The following is a 25,434-nucleotide window of genomic DNA, read 5'->3' as shown; positions in this document are numbered from 1 at the left end:
CAAAACATGCAAGATTACTTTCTTTACACTAAATATGTTACCTTCCCCAGCTGCTGAGTCAAAATAACTAAGAAAATGCTTCCAGTACCATCAGTGCAAAGTTGCGCGGATCGAGTTTGAATCGACACTAACGGTAGTTTAACTGTGACTTTGCACAAGAACATGCTACAGGAGTTCGTGGATGGGTAATGGGGAACATGATACTCTCCCAAAACACCCTCAAGAACACAGCTGGCCACTTCTGCAGTTCACTTATGGAGCATATAGCAGTTACAAATCATTAATCTAATTTGATTATATGATGAAACATTTAGCTTTTTTACTCTACTAATCTGTGAGCCATTTAGCAGAATAACTGTTCTATGGAAGTTCTCTCCCCTTTTATTCACCCTGCAAAGCTGTACTACATCAAAACCATACTAATAAAGAGTTGAGGTGTATCATTGCAGAAATTTTAAAATTTGAGATAAGAAGAAAAATTTGAACAACTTCTCAGAGCAACAAGCGGCAAGGTCAGGTTTATGTTGAAAGTCTTCCGGGACTGGTGTGTCACCAAGAGATTTGATTCTCAACCAACACCACAACACACAGCAGTGTCACTAACTCGCAGTTTTGTGGCATTGATCATTACAGATACCTTTTGCTGAGGTTGGGAGCAAGTATTTAAGGAAGGTTTCACTTCACCGATAAAACATTTCTGTTGTCAATGTAGCTATCTATACTCACATGATACACTTATTTTGATGATACACTTATTTCTACGCCAATAAAGCCCACCGAGAATAGACAACGTCTTAATTTTAAAAAGTTTATGAAAAACTAAGTGATGTAAGAAAGGGAGGACAATTTCAGAAAAAAACCACTGAAGTAGTTCAGAAAATAGGACTTAATGATTCGGTGAAGAATAAACCAATAGAAGCTGAAATTCAGTCTTCAGTAAAATAGTTCAGAAAGACGACTGCTACCAAACTATAAGCAATCAAATGATACACAGCATCTGACTTCTTAGAGTTGCAGGAGTTCCACTCACCATCCCATAGCCCATCATTCCTGTTGGCGTTGTGGCAGGATATGCCATTACAGGTGGTGCCTGGTGTGAAAAACAGTGGTGAACTGAGAGGAGAAGAGATCAGCTGCGTACTGGTAAGGCATTGCTTTCTAAGGGTCAACTGCAGCACTTAGCTTACTACGAATATAGCACAGAATAAATAGGGTTTGCAGTCTCGTGTTAAGACTGTATCCAAACTATTTCAGGAAAACAATACCTAAGCTAAAGTTTCTAGGCGATCTTCTAGGCAAATCTATAGTTACATATTTGCTTTTAACCTATTAGGATTCTGGCTGACTAAACTAAATTGCAAGCTACCATTCTCTCAGCATCCTGTTTAAAGAACACAGTATGAGACGGACAAGTTTGAGAGAGAAAATTCAGGATGCAGAAGCATTTTTTTAATCCCATGAAGTATATACTTATATTTCAGTATCAGAAGTAATGGTGTACAAGGAGTCTTAAGAAAGAATTTTAAAGACTGAAAGACCAAATTACCATTGCTTCTGCCAACATTACAGGAATTCTCTTCTCTTTAGCCAGGATGTACACACTATGGGGATTCTCCTATCATGCTTCAATACAAATTCGACTCTAACATGAATATCCAACTTGCATTCCCTCTCACTCACCCACTTAGTACAGTGAATTTGAACGGGTTAAAAGTCCTCTTAGTACTTTGCAGATATGTTTATATTACCCTTAACCTAAGTTAACTTTTATGAAATTACAGTCAGATTGCTGTCAACAAGACAAAACCTGGGGTGAAGCTACATTTTGTAAACAACTTGGCAATGTATAGGTAGAAAAACAGCTGATAACTCTTAGAAAGAAAAATATATTAAAGACAGTTCTTCATATCCTAACCATATTCTTTGCTCTACAGTTTCATTATCCACTTTCTAAATCAGTATTAACTCTTACAAGGACAAAAAAAGGTTTTTTTCCAGACTACAAATTGGTGTTTATAAATAATCAGATAACTTGCTGTCTGTCCACTCCACCTCCTGTTAGTCTCTCCTTTAAGAAAAACCAGTCTAATTTTCATGCTGTCGCTGTGGGGATTACTGACAAGACAAAGACCATATGCATTTCTTGGTACACAGAGATTATTCATACAGAAAAGAGGAAAGTGACAAAATATTAATAATACTGGATTAATTAAAGCAGATAAATTGTAATATCATGAATAGGACATCAGCAAAGCTGCTTCTGAATTCAGTTCTAAGGTATCAGCTGCCTTTTCATAGATAGTAGCCAGTATCGCTGGCATTTCAACTGCCATCAGAACAGATTTCCCCGATCGAGAATTACCTGGACTGTGTACTATCCATATATTTCACACAGCTGGTAAAGCTATCCTGAAAATTACTACTTTTTTGTTTTGCTTGTGTATCCACACATACAAACATGCTGACTAAATTTATTTTTGAGTGCTCAAGTATGGACCTACCATCCTTTAGTTACAGAGTTACCCTGCAATAAAAACAGAATACAGGGAAAGACCAATATCACTGTTGACATAAAGAAAAAAATACTTTGAAATGAAAGACTGCATTCCTCAGACAGCAAGCACAGGTTATTGCTTGCCCTTTGTAAACTGTCAGCATGGATTTTCTTTTTTCATATGAGCATTAATGACATATTGGTCTCTCCCCACTAAAAAAAAAATTTAAAAAAAAAAAAAAATCAAGATCTACCATAAAAGTGGATAAAGTGCCAAGTATAACAGAAGCCCGTGAGGTTTCATGCAGTTATTCAAACACAAACATTTTTATCTTCATTCAAAATTCACCAAGTGCATTGAAGGCAGCACAGACACACACCCCAGCTCTCTGGCAGCAAATGGTACAGTTTAAAGCAAGGAAAAATAATCTTGGTATTTCCCATGCCATCATTCGAGTCAAGAGCCTGCAGACCACCTATGAAGTTCGTGTATGCTAGGAAAAGCTCAATTTTTGGCACACCAAAGATTTTAAAATGAGAAATGTGTAAATAGCAAGAAGGTTATGAGATTCTGCAACAGCAGTGGTTAATATCAGCATGCCAGTCGATTGCAAAAAGGCTGTGGGTTGTTTCACTTACGTATTGTGGAAAATGCATGCCATTCTGTATTTCCCAGGGAGAACAATTACATAATGCAATAACACTGGATTAGAAGCAAATACTTACACAACAGAATATACACAGATAGCATTTTAGTTCACAAATACATTAAATGTTTACCCCAACACATTCTTGTAATTCAAGTCATTTACTGAGACAACATACACCTGTGATACTGTCATTGTTATTAGGTTTGTAATTGTTTTGCATAGTCCATTTATTTGGTATATGCCTTTTTTCCAAAGACGAGAAAGCCTTATTTTCAAAGGCATATTGATTTAGCAAGCAGCAGCAACTCCACAATAAATAGACCAGCAGAGGAAAACAAACTTTTTCCCCCCTAGATTATTTCCGTTTCAAGATTTTTATGTTAATAGAACAGTTTCACAGGAAAAGAAGTGTCTCAACAGTATCTCTAAATAATAATAGCTGTTAAATGTAATGACTTATCACAAGAAGATGTATGTACAAGACATGAGTTATTGAACAGATTCAAGCACACAAGTAAACTCAAACCACCAGTCCCTAAAGCAGGTGAGTCGTTACAGTTTCTTCAACATCTACGCACCCTCCAGTAAGGTCCACAAACGTTTCTCTCCCTACACAATTGCAGTGAGTTGATAAGGGACACCCAGTAGGGAAGAGGTGGTAGATCCAGAGAGACAAGCTCTCTCTTTCCAAATCCACAACGCTGCATTATCACACTGTGGATTCAACCTCCCCCAGTCAATTACAGTCAGATGCAATAAATCTGGGGCGGTTTGTTACCTGTTCTGTCCACATACAGTTCTCCAGGTCATTGGTGAAAGGGTGAGTAGGATTCACATGCAAAGATGTTCTGTTAGCATTGTGAAAACTACTCATGTAAACTCTTAACCTTTTTTTTTTTTTTGACATTTAATTAAGAGCCCTCGCTCTACATGCTACCCCCAAATCGTTGCTAATACTACCTGCCACAATAGACGCTATGAAGTTGATCACCAAAATTGACATGCGTTAAAAACAATTGCACACATTGGGGCAGGAAAGCAGTAGTTACGTACATTAAGAAAGCTATAGCCCACGTCATTGCACAGACACCTCTACAAGTATCAAGAGGATTAATCTCTCAGCCCATTCTCACCCCCCAAGCAGGCTGAGTTGTAATGTTATACATACTGGACATATCAGTGCACCCGAAGAACATACTTTTCACACTTCTACTTTTCTAGACTGCAAAGTACCCCCCCGCCCCCTCCACTAGAATTCAGTTTTATGTCAGTTGAATGAAACACAAAGGCTGCTATCTTGCCATAAGAGAGGCTGGTCAAACACTACTGAAGTTTATGCTAAACCTGCACATGTCACATCACCAGCTATTCACTAGAACCGCACAGCTAAGAAAAACAAATCCAATCAGTACACATCTCAAATTGACCACTTCTTCAATTTTCTACCACCCTTTTACTGCAACTATAGATTACTTTCAAATTTCTCTGTTATACATCAGCCTGCATATCTAAGTTGCAGGGAACTCACTATTTTAAAGAGTATTTGCTTACCAACGTTGGAGCATTCCACGCAGTTGTAGGCGCAATCTTGGGTTGCCAGTTGGAACCACCTGTTAGTTTCTTTTCACCTGGCTGAGTCCAGTTTACATCACTTCAAATAAATTTTTTTAAGAGTTGTTAGAAAACATTGGATTTTTCTTACAAAACTCCCTGAGGTAAACACCGTTTCCTCTTGGAAGTGCGGCTTCTTTTGTTAGTGAAGCAGCTCATTTAGCAAAGGAGTTGATAAAAGGTGTCATGAGAGCTTGTTTTGGCTAGGAAGAGTAAGGCAAGATGTTCAACATGAGCCACCTCAGCTTTATCTAATCTCAGTCAAGTTCCCCAGTATAGCTAAGGTAGTCTAGCTGACTTTCCTTGGGTCAAGATAGTTTAGTTAGGAGCAACTGCATACTAGATTTCTGAATGATTTCAGAGTTGGCACAGATGGTCCCGATAAGCCTGAAATTTGCTAATCACACTCTTAACTTTGCTGCTAGAGCAGATGTTCACTATTCTAGAATACGCCCTACCTCAAAATTCACTTGTCTGAAGGTCAACCACAGGTCAGAGGTTGTAGTTTCACAATCTTTAATATCGCTCTGCACACACTCAGATCACACAAAGTATTTCATTTGTAAGGTGTGCTAAGTTTACCTACAACTACAAAGAAGCATTTTGATGAACTCTTTTCCTAAACATATACAAAGCCTGAAAGGAATCAGTGACAGGAGGACACCTTGCCTGCTGTTTTCACTGTCACTGCCACTCAGTCTACAGTCACCTTTCAACAGCTCTCAACAATTCACTATACCTTGTATGAGAAACAAAGTACAATCCCAAACGTACTCTGAAGGTTAACATTATGTTGTTATGCACAGGTTTGAACTTGTACTTTCATAAAATTTTACTATCAAGAAAAATCAAAATGCTCCATTTTGATTAAGCTTACTCACTTTTTAGTAGTTCCATTTCCAATGCCCAAATCTGTTACAAAGTAGAAGAAGATACTATTGAAATTCTATTCATTTAAAAGAATGAAATAAGTATTTGTATGTTAGTGGTTCAATACTTACTGCCTACAAGATTGGCTAAAGATGAATCCAGATCATCTGACACTAATTTGTTAGGTGGTACTTTGGCAACTGGAAGACTCTGGTTTTGAGAGGCCACTGTTGGTTTTAGGAGACCACCTAGTTCATCAAACCCTTGGAATGATAAACATAAAAGAAGTGATTTGAATCACAGGCCTCCCGTGAATGTCATGACGTTCAATTAAAGACAGCAAGTTCAACACAATGGCTAAAATACAAAGTTTAAACTAGTGATGCTACACTATATGAGAAGGATAAAACTTCTTATGCTTCTTGGTAAAGGAGGTATTTACTACAGAAGGGAGATTTCACTTTACTAGTTTAACCTACGTGACATCAATTTGACATGGAATAGATTCACAATGACTGCAAAGCAATCAAAATGTAAAACAAAATACAGAATAAATATCTAAAGTATTTCAATCTTATAAAAACACATATGTACTTGCTTTTAGCGGACCACTGGTTTGCCCAAAAAGAATCCAATGTCAAGAGTCCAATGTCAAAAGCCCAGAAAGTATTTACTTTCCAGATGCTCAAAAGAGCAGAATGAGTACTAACTACAACTACAGTCCAAATTAGCTGTGTATGTTTTGATAATTTATCAGTTTCTGAAATAATCTTAATATCAAAGGAGTGACACGTAGGCAAAGAAGTGCCAAGAATGCGTTGCACAGATATATAAAATTAAGATGCAACTTTACCTCTTCCAGCCACACTCTACAAATACAGACTTAATTTCAGTTGACAGCATGTAAAAATGAACGCTGTTCACTGTATGAAATTTGAATGCACAAAATATTTAAGCGAAGGAAATCAATGTAAACTTTTCAGCAGGGTCCACATAGAAATAGTATGTAAGGAAAAATTATTTGATTAATAAAGAAAAACTGGATGAAGAATGCTGCTATTGACCTTTTAAAGTCAGCTTTCTTTTCTTCAGCTGGAACACTGTCACAGCAGTGTAAGTAAATACAGATTAAGAGATTTATATCTCAAGAATAAAAAAAGTTAAAGAACATATGTCATCTATTTTAGTAAGTGTCTTACCACCAGAATCTAGGACAACACTAGAAGATTTGTTTCCAAACACAGACTCAAAGTCAACATTAAGGCCAGCTGATGGCTGTGGTTGAGCAACAGGAGATGGTGTGAACCCTGTGGGGAAAAAGAAAGAAGTTGAATGTTTTTATACAGCATTTCCCTTGAATCCACCTTCTTTATGCAAGACAAATCAAATAAATATGTAGATTATTTAAGTACCACAGAAAGACTAGGAATACCTCAAAGGTCCAGATTACACCCTGACACCAAGAAGCATGTAAGACAGAGAGCTGGAAGCAGTTTACTGAAGAGTAACTGAAGTTACTCCCCCCCAAAAATGGTTTTGTCCCAAAAACTGGACAGACAGGCCATAAAACACACTCCTCCTCCCCCCAGTTGCTGAATCTCTGGACTAACTATTCACATCTTCCTTATTCTTTTACCAAATACTTGCAAAAAATATTCAGCAACTAATCACCATGCTTCTCCAGGAAAAGAAGCTGGCTGGGTACAGCATCTGTTTCAAGATCACCTGCCTGAAGATTATTCCCTCCGTATTTTGTGTTAGCTGAGCAGTTCTCTTAGATACAAGTGGAGTAAGATCCAAACCATCCCAAGGTGTCTGATTAGTAATGCCTTTGATTAGACACTCTTAATACTAATAATTTCTATAGCACTAGTTATTTTTGGACACACATTTTGCAGGTGACCACGTTTTGCTGGTAAGTTTCCAGTAATTATGGCAAGATACAGGGAGTTAAAGCCAAGTTTCCACTCCTATTCCTGTCTGAACTTACTCCATTTGCCTCCTATGTATCTGTAAAGCAGTGTTCTCCAAATACACAATTTTTTTCAATACTGTGAAAATTTATTGCAGTACAAAGCATTGCGTATGATGTTCAGCAGTATTAAGTTGATAGTTCAGTAATATGGAAATGAATACTAATTTGTTTCTAAAACTGTGGTTTTTAATGTTATATATGATCACACACACAAGCGTGCATGTATATCATCTTGATATTTGGGCAATTACTTAAGTAATTATTACTTTATATGAAAAGCACCATAAAAATGCAATGCCGTCTTGAACACTAACTCTTCTGGATTCTAACAGAAATGTTGATGATACGGAGAAATAAAAGAAAAGGATCACAAATAGTTCAGTGGTAAAACTTCGCGGCAAGCAGAAATAACTGACCAAGAATACTTCTTGGATTTCCTTTAGCTTGCTATGACAGCACCTCATGTCAATCTTACTGTTTTCCTGAAATAAGTCACATTTCACTTAAAAAATTAACAAATATAGGATGCTATCCTTGAACATAAACTTCACAGAAGTTTGGATTACTTGTTCTTCCTATTTGTCTTAAAGTTGTCTTACACAACTCATAACTCAAATGCATCCATCTCTAAGAATTCAAACAATGTACTTTTCATTAAAAACAAATCAAAGAAAACAGCATACAGCAAAACACGGGAAGCAGTAATGTGGGAAAAGATAGGGAGTAAACAAACAACAAACCAAAATGAGTATCTTTATGACAAGTATACCGTCAAGTTGTAACAAGCCATTTCAGAGACTCTGAACTGCAGATAGGAATTCCTTTGATGGGATGTCCTGCAACTCTTAAAACCGTGCCTGTACCAATAGAAAACTTGACTTACAATAGCTCATAGTTTTCTTTAGAAAATGGCCTTAACTGAAACAAGCCAAGTTTCCTGCTCTTACATTTTAGGAAGTTTCAAGCTGTATGAAGCTAATGAGATGAGACTAGCTAGAAGACACAACAATACATAGGACTTCTTTGAATCAGCCTCTGAAAAAGATCAAATCCTACTCCTGGTATCAGCCACCAGCCCAAGGCATTTTGTCTAACATGGATGTTTTGAAAGGTGCAAAGGTCAGTATTTTTAACGGAGTTCCTTTGAGGGAATAAACCAACAAGACTTGACAGAAACTAATCATCCTGCTTTTTGGATATAGAACAAAGGGAACAGAGTCTTACATAGTATTTAACCTTTCCTTAAATGACTCTAGCTAATTTCTATTCAAAGACACTAAACCAAAACGTGACTTTGTGGTGCTTTTAAGAATTAACTCTTCCACAAACCATTTATCGAAGGTATTCCTAAACCTTGCATAGCAACGGTGTTTAACACTCCCTTTTCAATCTGGTTTAGATAGATTATCATCTGTCACAACCCACAGCCTGTCTAGCAACTGTCAGGATGGTATTCCAGAACCAGCATCAGTACTGGGTTACTATACAGACATTACCCACCTGCACAAATGATTAGACAGTAATTTAATGCAGCGGATACCTCTTTCTCATGTTCTCTTGCAAAGCTTTGTACTAGTTTAGTGCACTGTTTAAGAGTAATGTATCAACAAAAATGCCATAAGCAGCAAGAACATCCCAATCCCTTTATCTTAAAAGGAATCAGGGAGGGCAAGATGAGAAGATACTTGTAACATGCAAGTCTTTGTGTGGTATGGAGCAACATATAAACTACAAGAGATCCTGAAATGGGGAGATACTCATTTCATGTTTAGGATAAATAAGCCTTAGTTTAGCACAAACTGGAAAAAATATATACCATTTGTGACAACACACCTAGCACAAGCACATGAATAAAAGTTGGAGCCACTATAATAATGCACTTCTGTAGCCAATAACATACCTACTAGTTCTAGGCACACAACACATTCATATTTCTGTGTTTGTGGTAAGGCTGTATCCCATTACCTACCTCCAAATAGACCAGCTACAGAAGAAGGCTCATTGCGGAAATGAGAAGCATTAGGGTAAGCTTGAGGACCACAAAAAGAATCTGATAAGGCATATCACACAAGAGAGAAAGCCAGGAAGGGAGAAGAGGAAGAGTTACAGAAAGAGAACCAAGATATACTGTTTATCTGCTATTCAAAAACTTAATTTCAGGTCAGTCTATAAATCCACATATACTCTAATAACATAGAACCAATGGAATGGAATCAATACACATCAGACATACACTAACAAACAAGTTTACATTATCTATAACACAAAAGGGGAAAGCACGGTTTCAAAGTTACAGCTATATTAGGATATATACTTTTCTTTTTTTTTTTCAAGCAAATGCCATGTTTTACACCCTTGGAAGAAATGAGTGTAAAAGCATCAAGGCATTTTTCTTATACCTGAAGTATAAGGATACACCCCAATAGTGGATTCATATTTGGTTGCCACAAAGGGATATTTGGTTGCCACAAAGGGATTTAGCTCAGTAAATGGATTGTAATGATCTAAAGAACCAGAAAGAGTTATTTTAAATCCACATTCACATTATTGTAGCACCTTGTTTGTGCTACAGCTAAAACTGCATTTACATTTCACATATCAATCTGTCAGGAGGTCACACTTTGGTTCTAGATATATCTTTAGAGAATGAGACATTGGAAGGGAATGCAATTTATCAATGCCATCCATCTAGAGCGACTTCAGGGCTCTCGTGTGGTGAATACTACACAAACCAGCACGTGCCACAAAACCCCACCAGGCTCCTTGTTCACAGCCCTGCACTGCCACAACTTGTATGACTGCAGAACAAATTATACAGAGGAAACATATCTGATTGAATAATAACCCTACTAAAAAAAAAGCTATATTTCAAATGATAATTCTACATTCACGTGAACAATACAAATTTTATTGGAGACGAGGGAAAGACCAATTAGAAGCACAGGCCAGATTATTACGCAGTAGTACCAGCTTAAAGTAATTGTATACTACTGCCTCAGCCAACTAATCCTCCCTGGGAACCATTTCACAGCAAGAGTTCTTGTGCTTGAAGATCTTGCTTTCTCTTTCCACTAACCAAAGACAAGCTAGGAAACTAGTTAGCTAAGGTGACAAAGTGTAGGTGGTATGAGTATCTCTAAAGAGACGCCTTTGTTTTATCTCTGTTAACAAGTATCAGAGATATCAAAGTTCCCCCTGTTATGAGAGTCTGGATTCTTCCGTGATTAACTCTAGTGGGGTTCAACCTGCAAAAAGAAAGCCCTGTTGGTGCAGCATGATTGTCTTTAAACCTGGCTTTGCTTATGAACAGAACTGGCATGTAATGAATTGATCTTTAGTCTATGAAAGCTAACTTAATTCTTCATATTGAAAAGTAATCAAATTACTATGTAGCTGTACCAACAGAAATGTTAGGATTTCTAATACGACAGCCATACTAAATCACCTCCAAAGTAAGATTTCAACAGGTTTAAAAAGATGAGTCATTAGTTTATTGCCTCGTACGTAAACAGTGTGAGTAGATCATGCACCAGAATGTGCATGGCTTTACCAGTTTTGTTAATGCCAACATGACTGGGGGAAAAAAACCCACTACCAAAAAAATTAGATTAAGTTCCTATCTTTAAAAAGAATGTTCCAGCCTGAGGAACAGAGTAGCCACATTTTCTTTTCATTCTCAGGCATACGTTGTATTTTACCTTAAAAATCCTAAGCATAAAAGACTTTGTATAAAACCACACTCAAACAACTGCTTTAACTATAACTAAGTTCCTTTACATCAGGTAGAATTGCATCTAGGTAGCCAAGCAAGGATTTTAACACCATTTTCGTGGCACAATTACTAAATCAAGTTCTAACATAGCACAAAATCAGCCCAAAATGACTATCTTTTAGTTTCTGAAAGGCCCCACAAATATACTTTAGAAACTGAAATAATGTTAAAGTTTTTAGGAAATAGGAAATTAGTTTAAAATGGTACTTTACCAACAAACATTTCATGTGTGGGTGTCCTACTGGTGAAAGTAGATACATCAGAAGACACAGACAGATGAGCAGCATCGTTAGTTTTTGTAAGGAAAGGATTTAGGTTTGGAATGGCATCATCAACACTATCAACAGTAGCAGAAAAAGGATCTGTTCAATTCCAGAGAGCAAGAGAAAGAAGAAAAGGGAGATGAATTTAGTTACATGCTGCTTCCTAGGTATAGGAGAGTAAGAGTTAAGAAGAGTCCAGGAAGTATTAGTTTTCTCCTGACATCTCTAAACTTGGGATGACCTAGCTAATTGTTTAATTTTCAAATTGTCCAGAATTATCTGTTGTCTGCTCAAGAAAAATACTACAGGTACTAGCTATACATTTACTTTTTTTTTTTTTTAATATTAATACCATCTTGGTCTTAAAAAGTGTGCTTCTTCCACAGTGTGTTTTACATTGAAAATTAGTATGTTATTCCTCTTTAAAGACAATCACTTTTTGCTTCTCAGTTATGTCCTGACACTTGCAACAAATTCTCTGGAGTGGAGACTGCCTCTTAGCATAACAGAACCCCAGGTGCTAAATGAGGATTTAATGTAATACCATCCTGAGGATAGCTTTAAAAACCCGGACAAACAAAACCAACGGAGCTGTACTTTTCCTTCTTCAAACTGTGTTTATGGATTTTTTGGTTACTGGGCATCATGAAATTTGAGAGCTATGAATAGTCCAACGTAGTGTACAGGACAAAAGCACTTTCCTTACTATGTGGGGCATCAGGAGCAACAAGCTTGTTGCAGATAACCCATCAGCTGCAAGCAAGCAAAAACCTGCTCTGCTTTGAGGGACAACAGCCAGTGAGCAGCGGTGAGAAAAAATATTCATTATTAAAAAACTATTGGACCGTACTGGGGAATGAAGGAAACATGGATCTATGTAAGTCACCTCCGGAGGCATATAGGAGAGTTTCGAGGTTTCCTGAGGATGGATACAATTGCCAAGCTAAAATACTCCTGTACTCCAGGATCCAACAGATAAACAGGATAGGAAAGGCAGGTACAATACTTGCTGAGAGAAGGAGCTGTGGTTTAGGTGTCTGGCTTCAAAGCACATAAATCCTTGACGGAAAACTCAAGAACTCACTAGTGAGATCAGCAAGAGTTGCACCTAGCCCTATTTATTTTATCACAGTGCCTAGAACCACAACTTACTGTTCTAGACAAAACCACTACAGAGAAATGTCTGAATAGTAATTATAGGAGAGGTTTCTTGAGTACTTCAGTCTGGCCTCTTTTTTTTTTTTTTTTTTTTTTTTTTTTTAAACCTGGTTAGATTACAGATTTATCCACAACTCTTGTAAATAGTACCATGATGTGTGCAGCAGCTTCAAAGTATAAGTTATTTTCTCTTCCTGAATCTGACCTCCTGATTCTTAGCTATAAATCCCACACAGCTTGATAACATGTTGATTTCAGTCACATGCAAGTCCTAAAGAAAATAAAATTTTAAAACCATAACTGCATTATTCTTTGCAGGCTTAATACACGCTTTGACTTCCTGCAAGCTCAAGATACCTTATTCAGTAAGACCCGACTTCTCTCCCAAGTTGATCAGCTACGTTGCAAGAATGAGTGAAGTACTTTAAAAAGCCTTTTTTCTAAATCATTGAGTCAGCAAAATGACAGTGTCAAACACTGAATAAAGGATAAGCAGAACTAGCTAATAAAATATTTGCCATATGTAACAGCAATATAAACCTTTGTATTATATACGTTTTTGATAGTAATATTAACACCTAATGTACTTGTGGACATGCCAATCAGCCAGTCACCTGAAACCGAGTCCTTGCTTTCAGGTACTGCTTAAAACTGTTGCCCGCTTTGAATGACATTCTAGAAGCTGTAGAACACATCTGACAATAAAACAGGTCAGATTATCCTTTAATCAGCCCCTGCTTGCTGTTTCTGTTGCTGCTTCACATTCTTCTGATTCTATTGGTTCTCCTTGCATTCGGAAAAAATCCAAACATGGAGGTCAAACTCATTATTTCCACACTGATACATCTGTATTGCTTCTGAAGTTTAGGTACAAATTGATTGCTGGCAAATATACCAGACACAGCTGGAATGATCTCTGAACAATCCCAATAAACAGCTCAGATAAAACAATATGAGAGAAGCTAAAAAAGGACAAAAAGTTTTTAATCGTATTTCTTTGAAACTACTGTCCACTGGAATTATTTTACACATGCACTCAGTAGGAAAATTACTGCATACTATTTTCTGTTCCCAAATCCCAAGGTTGTATATGGAGTTTCATGTGTTTGGACTAGTAAAACAATGCAATACAACTTTAGATTATCAAGACTTTCTCAGAAATGTAATCTGTTCTCAGACTCTTCGCTCGTCTGCCTCATTCTAATTCTAGCCAGCATGTTCAATTTTGTCCAAGTTTCAAAACTTGCCAATGCTAGTGACAAAGGTAACTGAAAATTAATTGCATTTGGGTAATTTATATCTTCGCACGTTCAGGTTTTAAAAATTGCTGTCTCACCTGACAGCAACACCTCAATGCTTCTAAAGCCCAAAACAGCTTTTAAAGCTGAATACACATGGCATCTGTTTGTGTCAGTGGAATCACTCTGCACCTTCAGGCTATCATTAGGCATTAATGGTTCAGGTGCATTTAAAAGAGTAATCTGAATTTTGCAAACTTCTACCTTTAAGTTATACGACTAGAAATATTTTACCTGAGAGAATAATGACAAAGGTTTTTCAGTAGCATCTCTTACAGTTTGAAAACATGCAATTACAGAACCCATTCTCTGGGAGACTTTAACCTCGTTAGCTTTAACATTTTTGGAAGTACAAGCCGAAAGCAGTAACCTAAATATAATGCCTTTGTAACAATTTATCTTTTTATTACACACCTAAGAGCTGCTGCATAAAATTTTTAACAGTAACTGATTTTAGTCCATTGCAACTTGTAGCTGGATCAATATTCTTCTCAAAGTCACCATATACACCAAATACAAACATCATCATGTCAGAAAATTACCTAAGGGAGGGATGCCGTGCAGTGGTTAGAGCACAGGACTGGAAATAGTTCAGGTTCCATTCTTGGCTCTGCCACTGGCTTGCCGTATGACTTCAGACAAGTCAGTTAATTGCTCAGATTTCCCCATCTGTAAAATGTGGAAAGCACTTCTTATCTACTTCACCTATGTGAAGTGAGTGTTCATGTCTGTAAAGCTGAAGAGATTTTTTTTTTTTTTGATGAAAGGTAACACAAAAAATGGTGATCCTAGAATTTTAGCCTAAAATTTTAGCAGACAATCCAAAATCTTCGCAGTTAATTAAAACTTAGAAGTATTTAGAAATGTGTCAATAGTAAGCGGATATATCAGTGACTATTACTGAAGACTCTTACCAGGACTAACACAACATTGAACAAACACAGACTTTCAGGCTCAATTTTCAGGTTAATAAAGAAATACTAGACTGTGATGTGACCTTTGAGAGGAAGATAATTTCCCCTTTTATCTCTCACCCATGAAACAAATAGGACAAGCTGAAACAGAACATATTTTCCAGAAAGCAAACAAGATGAGCCAAAACATTTTTGTCCATTTCTAAATTCTAAGCCTATTAAACATTGAAATTCGTATGCATAACTCAAAACACTCTTCACTGCATCTTTCTCAAAAGATGCTCTGCTCAGCAAAACTGAAGGACTAGTAAACTACTTTTATTTATTTTTGAAGCTACCACACATATTAGTATTGCCTCCATCACTCAAAATTGTGTGTTACTTCCCTACAGAAAAAATGTGAGAAGTCACACAAAACGCAAAGTACACAGCAAAAAGTAAATAGGAAAGTAGAACACATACACTGCTTATTATGAAGATATATTAGATAACTGGAAAGGTGTTCAGGAAAAGCTACAGCTCATAAAAAGAAAATGAAGTAAAATTTCAGAAAAGGGTTATTCTGATGCCTACAAAATTTTCTGAAGCAGCAACTCCCCAATTTTTCACATTATAAAAGAAAGCATTTTTGCAAGCATCTGATTTATATAAGAAAAAAATCTGGAAATAGCCACATAGTTCAGGAGTTTAATATTTTATTAAGTGTTATATATGTAGAAAAGTAAAAAGAAACATCTTTATAAGAGACTTTTAATCCTCCACCAATATAACTAAGGGTGTAAGCAGACAATGTGTTACCTATATCGGAAGTATTCTGTAACACTGCAAAGCAGCAAAGAGAAAAATGGCTTTGAGTAAATGACTAAATGCTCTAACACTCAAACTAATCTTGAAGTAACATTCATGACTTTCTAAAACGCTCTTGATTGCCTCCTTGGTTTAAGGACTTGCCTATATCAATAAGATAATTTAACATCTCATTCACTCCATCCTAGCAAGCAGGCAGAATAACGTGGGTGTTCTGAATGAAATTTAGGCAGGGAAGAGTTTCTTATAAATTTTGTCTCTTCACTTAAAGAGATCCAATCACAGCTTTTTGGTAATTTGTCTTTGTAGTTAAATGAAATACAGCAGAGAATTTGTCAAGCGGTGCCTCATTTTGCTTTCAATAACTAACTCTGGCTTTTCTTGCCTTCTATGCATAGTTGTCACAACTGCCTCCTTTCAGGCCTCATCTAAGTTCTGCTGTATTATCATCTGCAAATTTAACATTAGACAAAATTTAAAATGTGTATTAAAAACATTCTGTATTCAAGTTCCTAGTATGCAACATGGACTATGTGGCAGACACCTTCACAGAACTGACTTCTCACAGCTACGTTTCTGTAGCTTGCTATGTGACTCTTGAAGACAGCAGTTAAGAGGCTGACAGAGCTGGTCAACAATTAAAGTAACCTTGCTACTAAGAACTCTTGTATCAAAATTCTTTGTAATCACCACATGCTGCTACATTATTTCAATCCATACCCTGGTTTGACTTTTTCTGCTCCCTTCATCCACTTGTAGCTTGTCTTTGCAAGATCTCTGTCTTTAAAGAAGAAACAGCCACAGACTAGGGGAAACGTTTACAGGAACATAGCCATAGCAATTAGAACCTTAATCCCATTCAGAATTCTTACCTCCCCAGGTACTTCCTACTTGTGGAGCAGCAGATATAGGATGTACAGACGGATGAAAAGTTGGCTGCAAATCAAGCAGATCATTTGGCAGCTTTGAAGTGCTACAAAGATAAATTAATACAACTGTTTGAACTACATCAGGGTTTTCAATACAAGGCAAATGCTAGTGACTGTCAACAGTAAGGAAAACTTTGTTACAGAATGGTTGTTACAAAATGGATAAAGTAAGCCAAAATCAGAAAGTCTAGTAAACTTCACATTTTCAGTTCTGTAGAAGTGTTAATTTAGCAAGCTAAGTTCTATGTTATGCCAAGTGACTTTTGTCAAAGCTAAGACAGAAAGACAACCAGACTTCTCGTCTTCCTCACAGTCCAACACCAGGGCTACAGCGTGTTATGTTCTGCAATGTTCAGCAGCATTTAAAAATAACCTCACGAAAGCCCTACAGTATGACAAAAGCAGATTGACAGAATGAACTCTAATGGGCTGCAGCACCAAAACATTACATCTAAATTCCACAACTCGTATCTTTCCACTATCAACCATTGCTGAGAAACTGGCTTACATCTATGAGCTATTACAGAACTTTGGGGAAAGCAAAGTATAAGCTGCCTTGAAACACCTGATCACACATCAATCATGTGAATGAAAACTCATTTAAATGCACATTTTAGACTATTCAAAACCAAATTGACACCCAAGAACATCACATGGAAATGAAGAGTGAAGTCTTAAATACAACTGCTGCAATAATTTCAAGAGTCAAACAGGAACAGTAAAATCCATCCTCTTGCAGAGAGTTTTATACTTTATATAGTATAAAACTATATATATATATAGTTTTATACTTTAAATTAGTCGGGGGGGGGGGGGGGGGAGGAGCACCGGTGTCCACCCAGAACTTTTTAGAACACAAAATGAACCAAAATTCGCACATATGGCTGCTATGGACGGAAGCCAAGTCACTGTGGCATCCAAGCATCTTTTGAAATGAGACTGGCACAAGAGTTTAAAGGCTAGTAGCGGCATCCTAGATCTCTGTATATTCTCTTGCTGATCCAATCACTTGTATCATTCAGTTCTTACTATTTCATTCAACAGTGACTGAAATCACATTTTGCCACTACTGCTCTTATTAAAAAGCTGCATGGTCTGGCACAGCCCTGTAATATGAACAGCAGAACCAAGATAATTTTCAAGATAAAGCTTGTTCAACTTAATTATTGGGATTAAATCAGACACATTGCATGTAATAGCAAGCAACTGAACTTATGACCCAACATATCCCCTTCACGGCAGCTCCTGCTGTAAAATCTGTTCTTTGCTCATAGCAGTCATACTGCCAGCAACTGAATTTAAACATGAAGAGAAACTAGCATTTGTTTTTTTTAGAAGAAAACGCTCTTGTCTCCACTATGTAGCATTTCTGGCTGTTTGAAGAAGCTTTATCAGATGTTTCTATGTTTCAGACCTCTTAAGAAGCAAGATCAGATATTCAAGTTACTAATTCAAAGCATACAGCCATTTCAAATATTTTGGCCTCTAAAAAGCAATTTAAAAGAAAATCTTTTGTCAAGGAAGTCTTTCAGTTACTAACACTGACAGATTTTCTAGCTCCTTACACGCGATTCAGCTATTTTCCACCATATTTGGTGTCAAATAATTTCCTACAATAGCTTTCTAATGGGGAAAGAAGGCTGTCAAAGTGATGACTACTTTAAAAGAACAGTAGATTCTTACATGAGCTCTAACAGAACAACTAAGTAATCCTTTACGTTTAGGATCACACTCAAAGCGAAAATATGCCTTCAGAGAGCTATTTCCTTCTGTAGTGATAAAAGCATGTACCTTCTGCTACTTCTTGATTTGACTGCTATTTACAGAATGAAGATCACACACTTACTCATACCAACAGTTCCTGCTACTCAAAGATCAGGATTAGCGTGCAGTGAGTATTCTTGCGCTATCTTTGCAAGTCCTTGCAGATAGAGATGTTGCAGATACAACTCAAGACTGCAAAACCTCCCTCTCTTCTTTCAAACCCTGTTTCAGGCTTTCCTTTTTCTGAAAATCTAGCAAGAACATTTTTTACCACTCTACTTTTAAAGATCTAGAAATGCAACATTAAATTCAATATTATCTTTATGACCTCCCAAACTGAATTTTTATTTGACTTTTCCCAACTTGTAAGGTTCTTTGGGGACAAAGCATGTCTGTTTTACAGTTCCAACTGTCTGGCTCACCAACTAAGAACAGCTACAAGGGCTGTCAGCAGTTGGTTCGTATCGGAAAATATTCTGCAAACGGACGATGAAAACACACATTTTATGTTATTTATGGCAATAGGTTATTTTCCCATCAACTTTACCCAAAATATAATTTCTTATTACATCACTAATGTACTCTACGCCCAACCAACCTTCTGCTATGTACACTCTGCAGTAGAAATTTAGAGGAAACCCTAGCTGCAGTGCATCTCACAATGAAGCAACACCATTAAGCATACCTGTTTGAAGAGCTAGGGGTAGAAAAAATATCAATAGCTGGTGTAGTCATTATGCTTCCTGCTGCCGTTGACACAGGAGAAGCTGCAGTTGTTAAAGAGGTATGAGGTTTCTTTGCAAGTTCTTTTAGACGTTGCTCCTGTTGGGAAAGTGAGGTGGCATAAGAAATCCTGAAACAACTTTTGTGTATATGACTTTGGAGGTAAGTAAAGCAGAACTAAAGAATTCTTTTTATTTATTCCACACACTAGTGTCAGCTACTTACAAGAGTAAGTGGTGCCACAAATCCTTCAGAAATTATTTTAACAAGTTGTACGGTATACATATTTACATAAGATTCTACGTCCAGTGCTTTGTCAACCATACATCTTCAGTATTAATAGCTCTTTTTTCCCTTTGCTCCTTTAAGAATCCTAATAAGCTATCAAAAAGAACATAGGAAAAGTGTTTGCCATTAAAAATTCTGTATGCTTACCTTTAAAGCTTTTAAGCGAGCCTGTTCTTCCTCTAATGCAGCTTGTTTTTCCCTTTCATCAACTTTTGTGAGGGACAGGCCAGTGCTTGCAAGGGAAGAGACTGCATTGGAAAGGGTGGTAGCCCTAAAGTAATTGGACAGGAGAAAAGCTGGCTGTTAATAGGTGATGTGGTAGGATCATCTAAAGAACACTTTGCTTGTATCCACCCAGTCTCCTTCTGAACTCTTTATAACATTGGTTATATCTTATGCTGTACAATAGGAAGTGATAAGTTTAAATAAGATACACCATATGAACTGCAAAATGAAAATGCCTAGAAATCATGCTATCTGCTTTTACACACTGGATTTTGGATTTTCCCCCTTAAATGTTTCCCCTCCAAACAGCATCACAGAATTCATGTTTGAAGCCTTTGCTCTTCTCCTGTTTGCCTAAGATGGCATTATTTGTAGATACACGGGAATCTCTGATAATCTAGGCTCCAATTCAAATTGCTGCTAATTTAACAGGTTTAGGTAAGAAAATATCAATGCAACCAGTATATCCCAGAGGAAAAGTTTGCAATTTATCATCATGTTTAAGTGTGCAAAGAGATTTAAAATAAATACTTAATTTTTAAAACAAACTAATCATACAAAAGAAAGAAAATATTCTGAAAAGCAGCTAACAAAATGGTGCTAAGCCCTAATATTGTCACTACCATAAAAAAAGAACATATAAAATGTTACTGCCTTATTTTTTGAACATGCAATAAAGAAATACTATTTAATTTTGCAAGCCCTCCCCCCAATATTAAGTCTTTTTAGATTTAAACAATGAAGTTAGTTGCCTAGAGGACTTCTCTAGATTGCACTTTGTGTTTTAGAAAGCACTCAAAATCAGTGAATGCCTTTTACCATATACATTATGGCTTTAATCCCCAACTTTAAAAAGTCATTCTTAATGTAAGGACTTCTGGAAGCATTTCCTTGCTTTTGACAAAAAAGGGATTAAGTTGAGATTTAAGAGTCTAAGGACATTAAATAAATGTTGCATACCTTACAGAAGTCTAATTATTAACATAAAATGAATATTTGCAGGCAGTAAATGAAAAAAAATTAGCTTCTTTTCAGAAGTTCAAGATTAGATGTTAAAAATATAACTACTGCATGAGGGATTCTACAGCAAGTGCTTGCAGCTCCTTGCTCCTTAAAGTCTAGTTCTGTTGACCTGGATAAACTGTCTTAAGTACTCAGCAAAAGGTATGATAACTTGCTATTCTATCATTGCTAATACAGTGTCTTCAACATAGCCTACACAAACCTTAGTTTATAACAAAATTGAAAATAATGGAGTTAACATTCAATTTAACAATTGCTTAAAAGGACAAGGGCATAAGCACCTGCTTGCAGCTGTGGAATCTTTGATTTTCTTCCCTTCTAGAGAAGCTAAATGTTGCTCCAAAGCATCAAGAAGGCTACTCGGTGCCTGCAAAAAAAGACATTCAGGAACATATTTGAAGAATCTAAGGCGAAGCAAATCAGTAGTTAGAAGACTTTCAGAGAATGCAACTGTTGGGCAACTAGTACAACAGCTCAGAATATTTATACCACATCTTGGCATCCTGTACATATGTAATTACTTAAAATATCAGGTGATGTACTCTCCTCACTACATTACTTTGTCATAATGACTCACCAGTAAGTACTGAAATATGTCAAGGAAGCGGCAAGCAGACAATTGGAAGAAGTCAGTATTTCAAGAGACACTAAGAAGGAAATTGTACCTAAAGTAATTTCTATGTGCACGCTCGCTCTGCAAGCCTTCACAGTTATTTAAATGGGCATACAGCCAAAAGCAAGCTTGCTAAGAACCACAGCTTCATAATGTCATGTAAAAGTTTCATTATGTGAACTCACAGATATAAATTGCATCTTCAAGCATGATAGAAATAAGGTCGTCTTAAAACTCAATTAGAGTATGACAGAAATGTTCTCTAATATTTTAGAGTAGGATCACTGCATATAAAAGCCAGGCTCTGACAGAGGTTGGATTTAACCACAAACTTGGAAATAACTTGGTGACAATGTACGCAAGAAAGCATAAGTGAATGCCATAATGCCAAGTTTTTCTCATTATGCAACCCCAAAACAGGCATGTAGTGGCAAACACATAATAGGTTTATCTACCTGTGAGAGATCTGGTATGTCTCCTCTGTCAATTCCAACTTGCTGTAATAAAACAAATGAGCTTTAGAACCTGTTTGTTTTTATTAAAGGCAGAGATGCTCAAAAAGCAAACAACATTAAGATGAAGTCATGTAAAAAGCACAAACCTGTCCATATACATTTTAAATCTCCACAATCTGAACTCTGTAATGATTGGTTATAATAAATTCTTCCACTAAACGTATACACATTTGAAGTAGGCATGTTAGAGATATTTTAACAGATACAACCTTAGAAATAAAACAGAGTAAGAATCAAGTGTTTCCGAATTTTAAGGCTAGAGAAGTTTGCCTATCCCACAATTTATGTGGTAATTTCTCAGACCTACTGACATAGAGCATATATTTTTCTAAAACAAAGCACCTTCAAAGTTTTGTAAAGAAGCTGTTTTCTAAAATGCAGATCAAACTGAAGATGTTCTGCAGCAGTATATATATTGTTACAATAGAAAGATTAACACTCTCAACTTCAGTTGATAGTGTTATGAACTGAAGATAGCTGAAGGCAGTATCTCCGATAGAGATATTCTGTCAGGACAGACAGTGAGCCAAGCTTTACGGCTAATTTTTTGTTAAGAAAGATACGAATAACGAAGGAAAGCAAAATAAGAACAGGAGCACACATCTCAACTGAGGAATTCCATAATACTAGGACATCAATTCAGCGATGCTTCAGAAACAAAAATGCAACAGACTACATTTTTAAAAACCACAAACAAAACGTTTTGCAAAGTAACTGCTTTTTCCTCTACAAACACACCTAAAGCCAAGACATATATAAAAAAATAATCACATGTTCATCTACTTGTCTCAATTTCTTATTTGCGAAGCCGTTATTTCATCTAAAACTTATGGCAGAATTGTGGGTTTCATACTAGAATACAGATAGAATCATAGAAAGCTGCAGATGACCATGAAGCTACTTTATTAGTTTAAAGCAAGGCTCTTCTTCAAAGAAAGCTCACAATTATTACGTAACCAAGGAAATTTTAAAATGCGTATTTATACACCCTCCTTAAGTAAAAGATAAAAACCAGTAAGTATTCTGTAGTCAGGTTTTTCAATACAGTCCTCAAATGAACTAATCAGGGTAGAGACTGACAAGATGACCCTGCAATTAGGCTGGAAGGAAAAAGTATCTCCTTTGTGAGAAAATAAGCACTTTATAAGCTGTTTCAAATAAAAGGCAAAGTTTGGCTGACTGAAGTTTACCTCTGCAACTTTAAGGAACTCTGAGATCCGTGTCATTCTAGTGAGGAACTTCTTATATATATCAAGGCCTTCTTTGCACTGGTTCTTTTTCATATCAAAGTATTTTTCTATAAACAGTAAGAATACTTGCATTAAATAAGAAATGAAGCATTCTGCAAAGGATACGCAAAGCAAAAGCATATAAAACAAGACAAACAGAAACTGCCTGCAGATTTGTTTTGTTATGTTAACTAAAGAAGTCACTATGCCTAACTTGCACCAAATGACAAAAGCTCTGTGGAACATGACCTAATGATCACATGCATGCAATTACACCTTACCTTGCAGGTACTAGATCTCACAAAAGCATAACCACCCTGAAGAGGATGATCAAGTTTAAAAAAAGGTCACCCAAAGAAATGTAAATTAATCCTCTGGGGGCGGGGGAGCAATTTTACAATCTGGCAGTTAAACATCTGCTCTATTCCAGTGGCCACATATCAGGCAAGATTTTGATGTTCTCTGCCAGACCAATGCCTCTTGTTATGGTGTGGTCTACAGTGAGGTACAACTGATTACAAAACATTGGTGCTGAAAGTGAGAGGGTGCCACCCTCCTTGAAATAGCACTTTCAAGGCCTGTTTCTATATTAAGTTTCACTCAAACCATGAGTGAAAGCAACTGCATGCTAGTTCATCTTACTGAGGGAAAGAAGTAGACAGGGGCTTCAGACTGGAAGCATGACTGTCCTTTACTGACTAATTCTGGATTTTGCTTTCCATATTGCAAGCATTGGGTAGTAACAGCAATCAGGTAGCTTGATCCAATCACAGAATACAACCAAATCAAGAAAATCAACAGATTACTTTCAACTTAATTATTTTCCAAATTTAGGCTCCCCTGCATCTCCAGTGTGTGCAAGTGAAAGGGCCTGAACCTGCAATTTGTAATTCCCGTTAAAATATAAGATATGCTTTAGAAACAGAAGCCAACCAATCATTACAATCAAGCAATATTAAAGTTTCAATAGCCAAGCAATCCCAGATACTGTAACTGCAAATTTGTAACTGACCATAACTTTTGCCACTTAAAAAGAAAAAAACCTGATCTTGCCTCTTAAGAATAAAAAAAAAAAAAAAAAAAATCAGTATCATGATTCAGGTTTGCCACACAGTTCAATGAGACAACCCCCCCCCAGACACCATAAAAAACCCACAAAGCAGTCCAAGAAAAAAAAAAAAAAAAAAAAAAAGTGAAGAAAATTTTGAATGGGCTTTGCTTTCAGAAATTTACCCATCCCTGTAATACAATGCAACGGAAAATGCAATTGGACAGAAAAACCTTGGAAATAAATCTGAGTTGGAAATAACATTAATATTTTGGTGTTTTACAGTAGGACTATTTCAACTTCTCGAAAAAGAGCAGCTATTCGTGATTGTTTACTGAGCTCCCTCCCCAAAGTTTAACATTGGAGAAGGCAGTTATATTTACCCAAGAGGTTAATAATCCCTTCGTTATATGCCGCAAAGAGTCTAATGGCATCTTTGAAGAGGAGCATGAAGGCAGCATTAATTACACCATTTGTAAGTTCATTGCTATTGACCTAGGAAAATCAGAAAAAAAAGTTAATTTAACTGAATTGATCCCTTATTGGAAAACTCCTAGTTGAACTCCAGTACTCTATCCCAAGGCATGCTTTCCAATCATCTCACTGGCTATTAGTGGAAAGTAGCAGCATAGCAGCAAATCAACGCAGGATCTCTCAGCACAGAATTAAATCAAATTGTTTTGGCAGACATTTTTGTTAACTCATGTTAATGCTAAATAATATAGCTAGAAGACAGAGGGCAGAAACAATCAACTTTTAAATGAACAATTCTTGTTTGCACGCAGTCTACACAATAAACAATGCTAATTTAGCACAAAGCATTCTCTCCAGTGAGCACCGTATTTCTTTTTTCCTGATTTCTTGGGGGTATACCAATCAACAAAACAATTTGTGCTCTTTAAGCTGTGCAGATAGCATGGAACCAAGTTCAAGACCTTTAATCTTGACCTATTTTACAGGCTTGTGCATGTTTGTACAACAAAGTCAATAGTATGTTAAGAGACGCACATGCTGCTAAACTTACATTGAAGTCAAGAAGTGCATCCATTTGATTTTGTATAATTGGTACAGTTTTTAGGAGTTTTTCTGTGCTCATTGTCCTCATCACTCCATCAGCCCTGTTATGCAAAACAAAAGAAAATTCTTCACCTGAATTTTGAAGGCAATTGTTAATGAGAAACATAACATAGAAAATAAAACAGGTCATGAGAGAAAACATTTAAATCATTGCCATTCAAAGCAGGCATTTTGGTGTTTAGGAATGC

General features: G+C 36.6%; 1 protein-coding gene across 11 annotated transcripts in view; it reads right to left on the bottom strand.

The window, feature by feature from the left end:
- PICALM (phosphatidylinositol binding clathrin assembly protein) overlaps positions 1 to 25,434 on the bottom strand; it is a 69,564-nt gene that overhangs the window by 9,975 nt on the left and 34,155 nt on the right. For 2 of the 11 annotated variants that reach the window (XM_052813004.1, XM_052813007.1), the window contains exons 5-21: positions 25,194 to 25,287; positions 24,553 to 24,664; positions 23,083 to 23,189; positions 21,833 to 21,874; positions 21,046 to 21,131; positions 19,664 to 19,787; positions 19,191 to 19,327; positions 16,685 to 16,785; positions 11,585 to 11,734; positions 10,000 to 10,104; positions 9,570 to 9,650; positions 6,825 to 6,932; positions 5,757 to 5,888; positions 5,637 to 5,667; positions 4,696 to 4,795; positions 3,134 to 3,157; positions 1,031 to 1,090 (exon numbers count right to left, since the gene is read on the bottom strand). In XM_052813004.1, coding sequence (XP_052668964.1) covers positions 1,031 to 1,090; positions 3,134 to 3,157; positions 4,696 to 4,795; positions 5,637 to 5,667; positions 5,757 to 5,888; positions 6,825 to 6,932; positions 9,570 to 9,650; positions 10,000 to 10,104; positions 11,585 to 11,734; positions 16,685 to 16,785; positions 19,191 to 19,327; positions 19,664 to 19,787; positions 21,046 to 21,131; positions 21,833 to 21,874; positions 23,083 to 23,189; positions 24,553 to 24,664; positions 25,194 to 25,287 — 1,594 coding nt within the window. Of the gene's footprint in view, positions 1 to 1,030; positions 1,091 to 3,133; positions 3,158 to 4,695; positions 4,796 to 5,636; positions 5,668 to 5,756; positions 5,889 to 6,824; positions 6,933 to 9,569; positions 9,651 to 9,999; positions 10,105 to 11,584; positions 11,735 to 14,633; positions 14,761 to 16,684; positions 16,786 to 19,190; positions 19,328 to 19,663; positions 19,788 to 21,045; positions 21,132 to 21,832; positions 21,875 to 23,082; positions 23,190 to 24,552; positions 24,665 to 25,193; positions 25,288 to 25,434 lie in introns of those variants that run through there. The other 9 variants (XM_052813005.1, XM_052813008.1, XM_052813009.1 and 6 more) reach the window with 8 other exon arrangements.

Source organism: Harpia harpyja, chromosome 17 (assembly GCF_026419915.1).
Source record: "Harpia harpyja isolate bHarHar1 chromosome 17, bHarHar1 primary haplotype, whole genome shotgun sequence".
Classification (NCBI taxonomy): domain Eukaryota; kingdom Metazoa; phylum Chordata; class Aves; order Accipitriformes; family Accipitridae; genus Harpia; species Harpia harpyja.
This window is presented reverse-complemented; position numbering and strand designations above follow the sequence as displayed.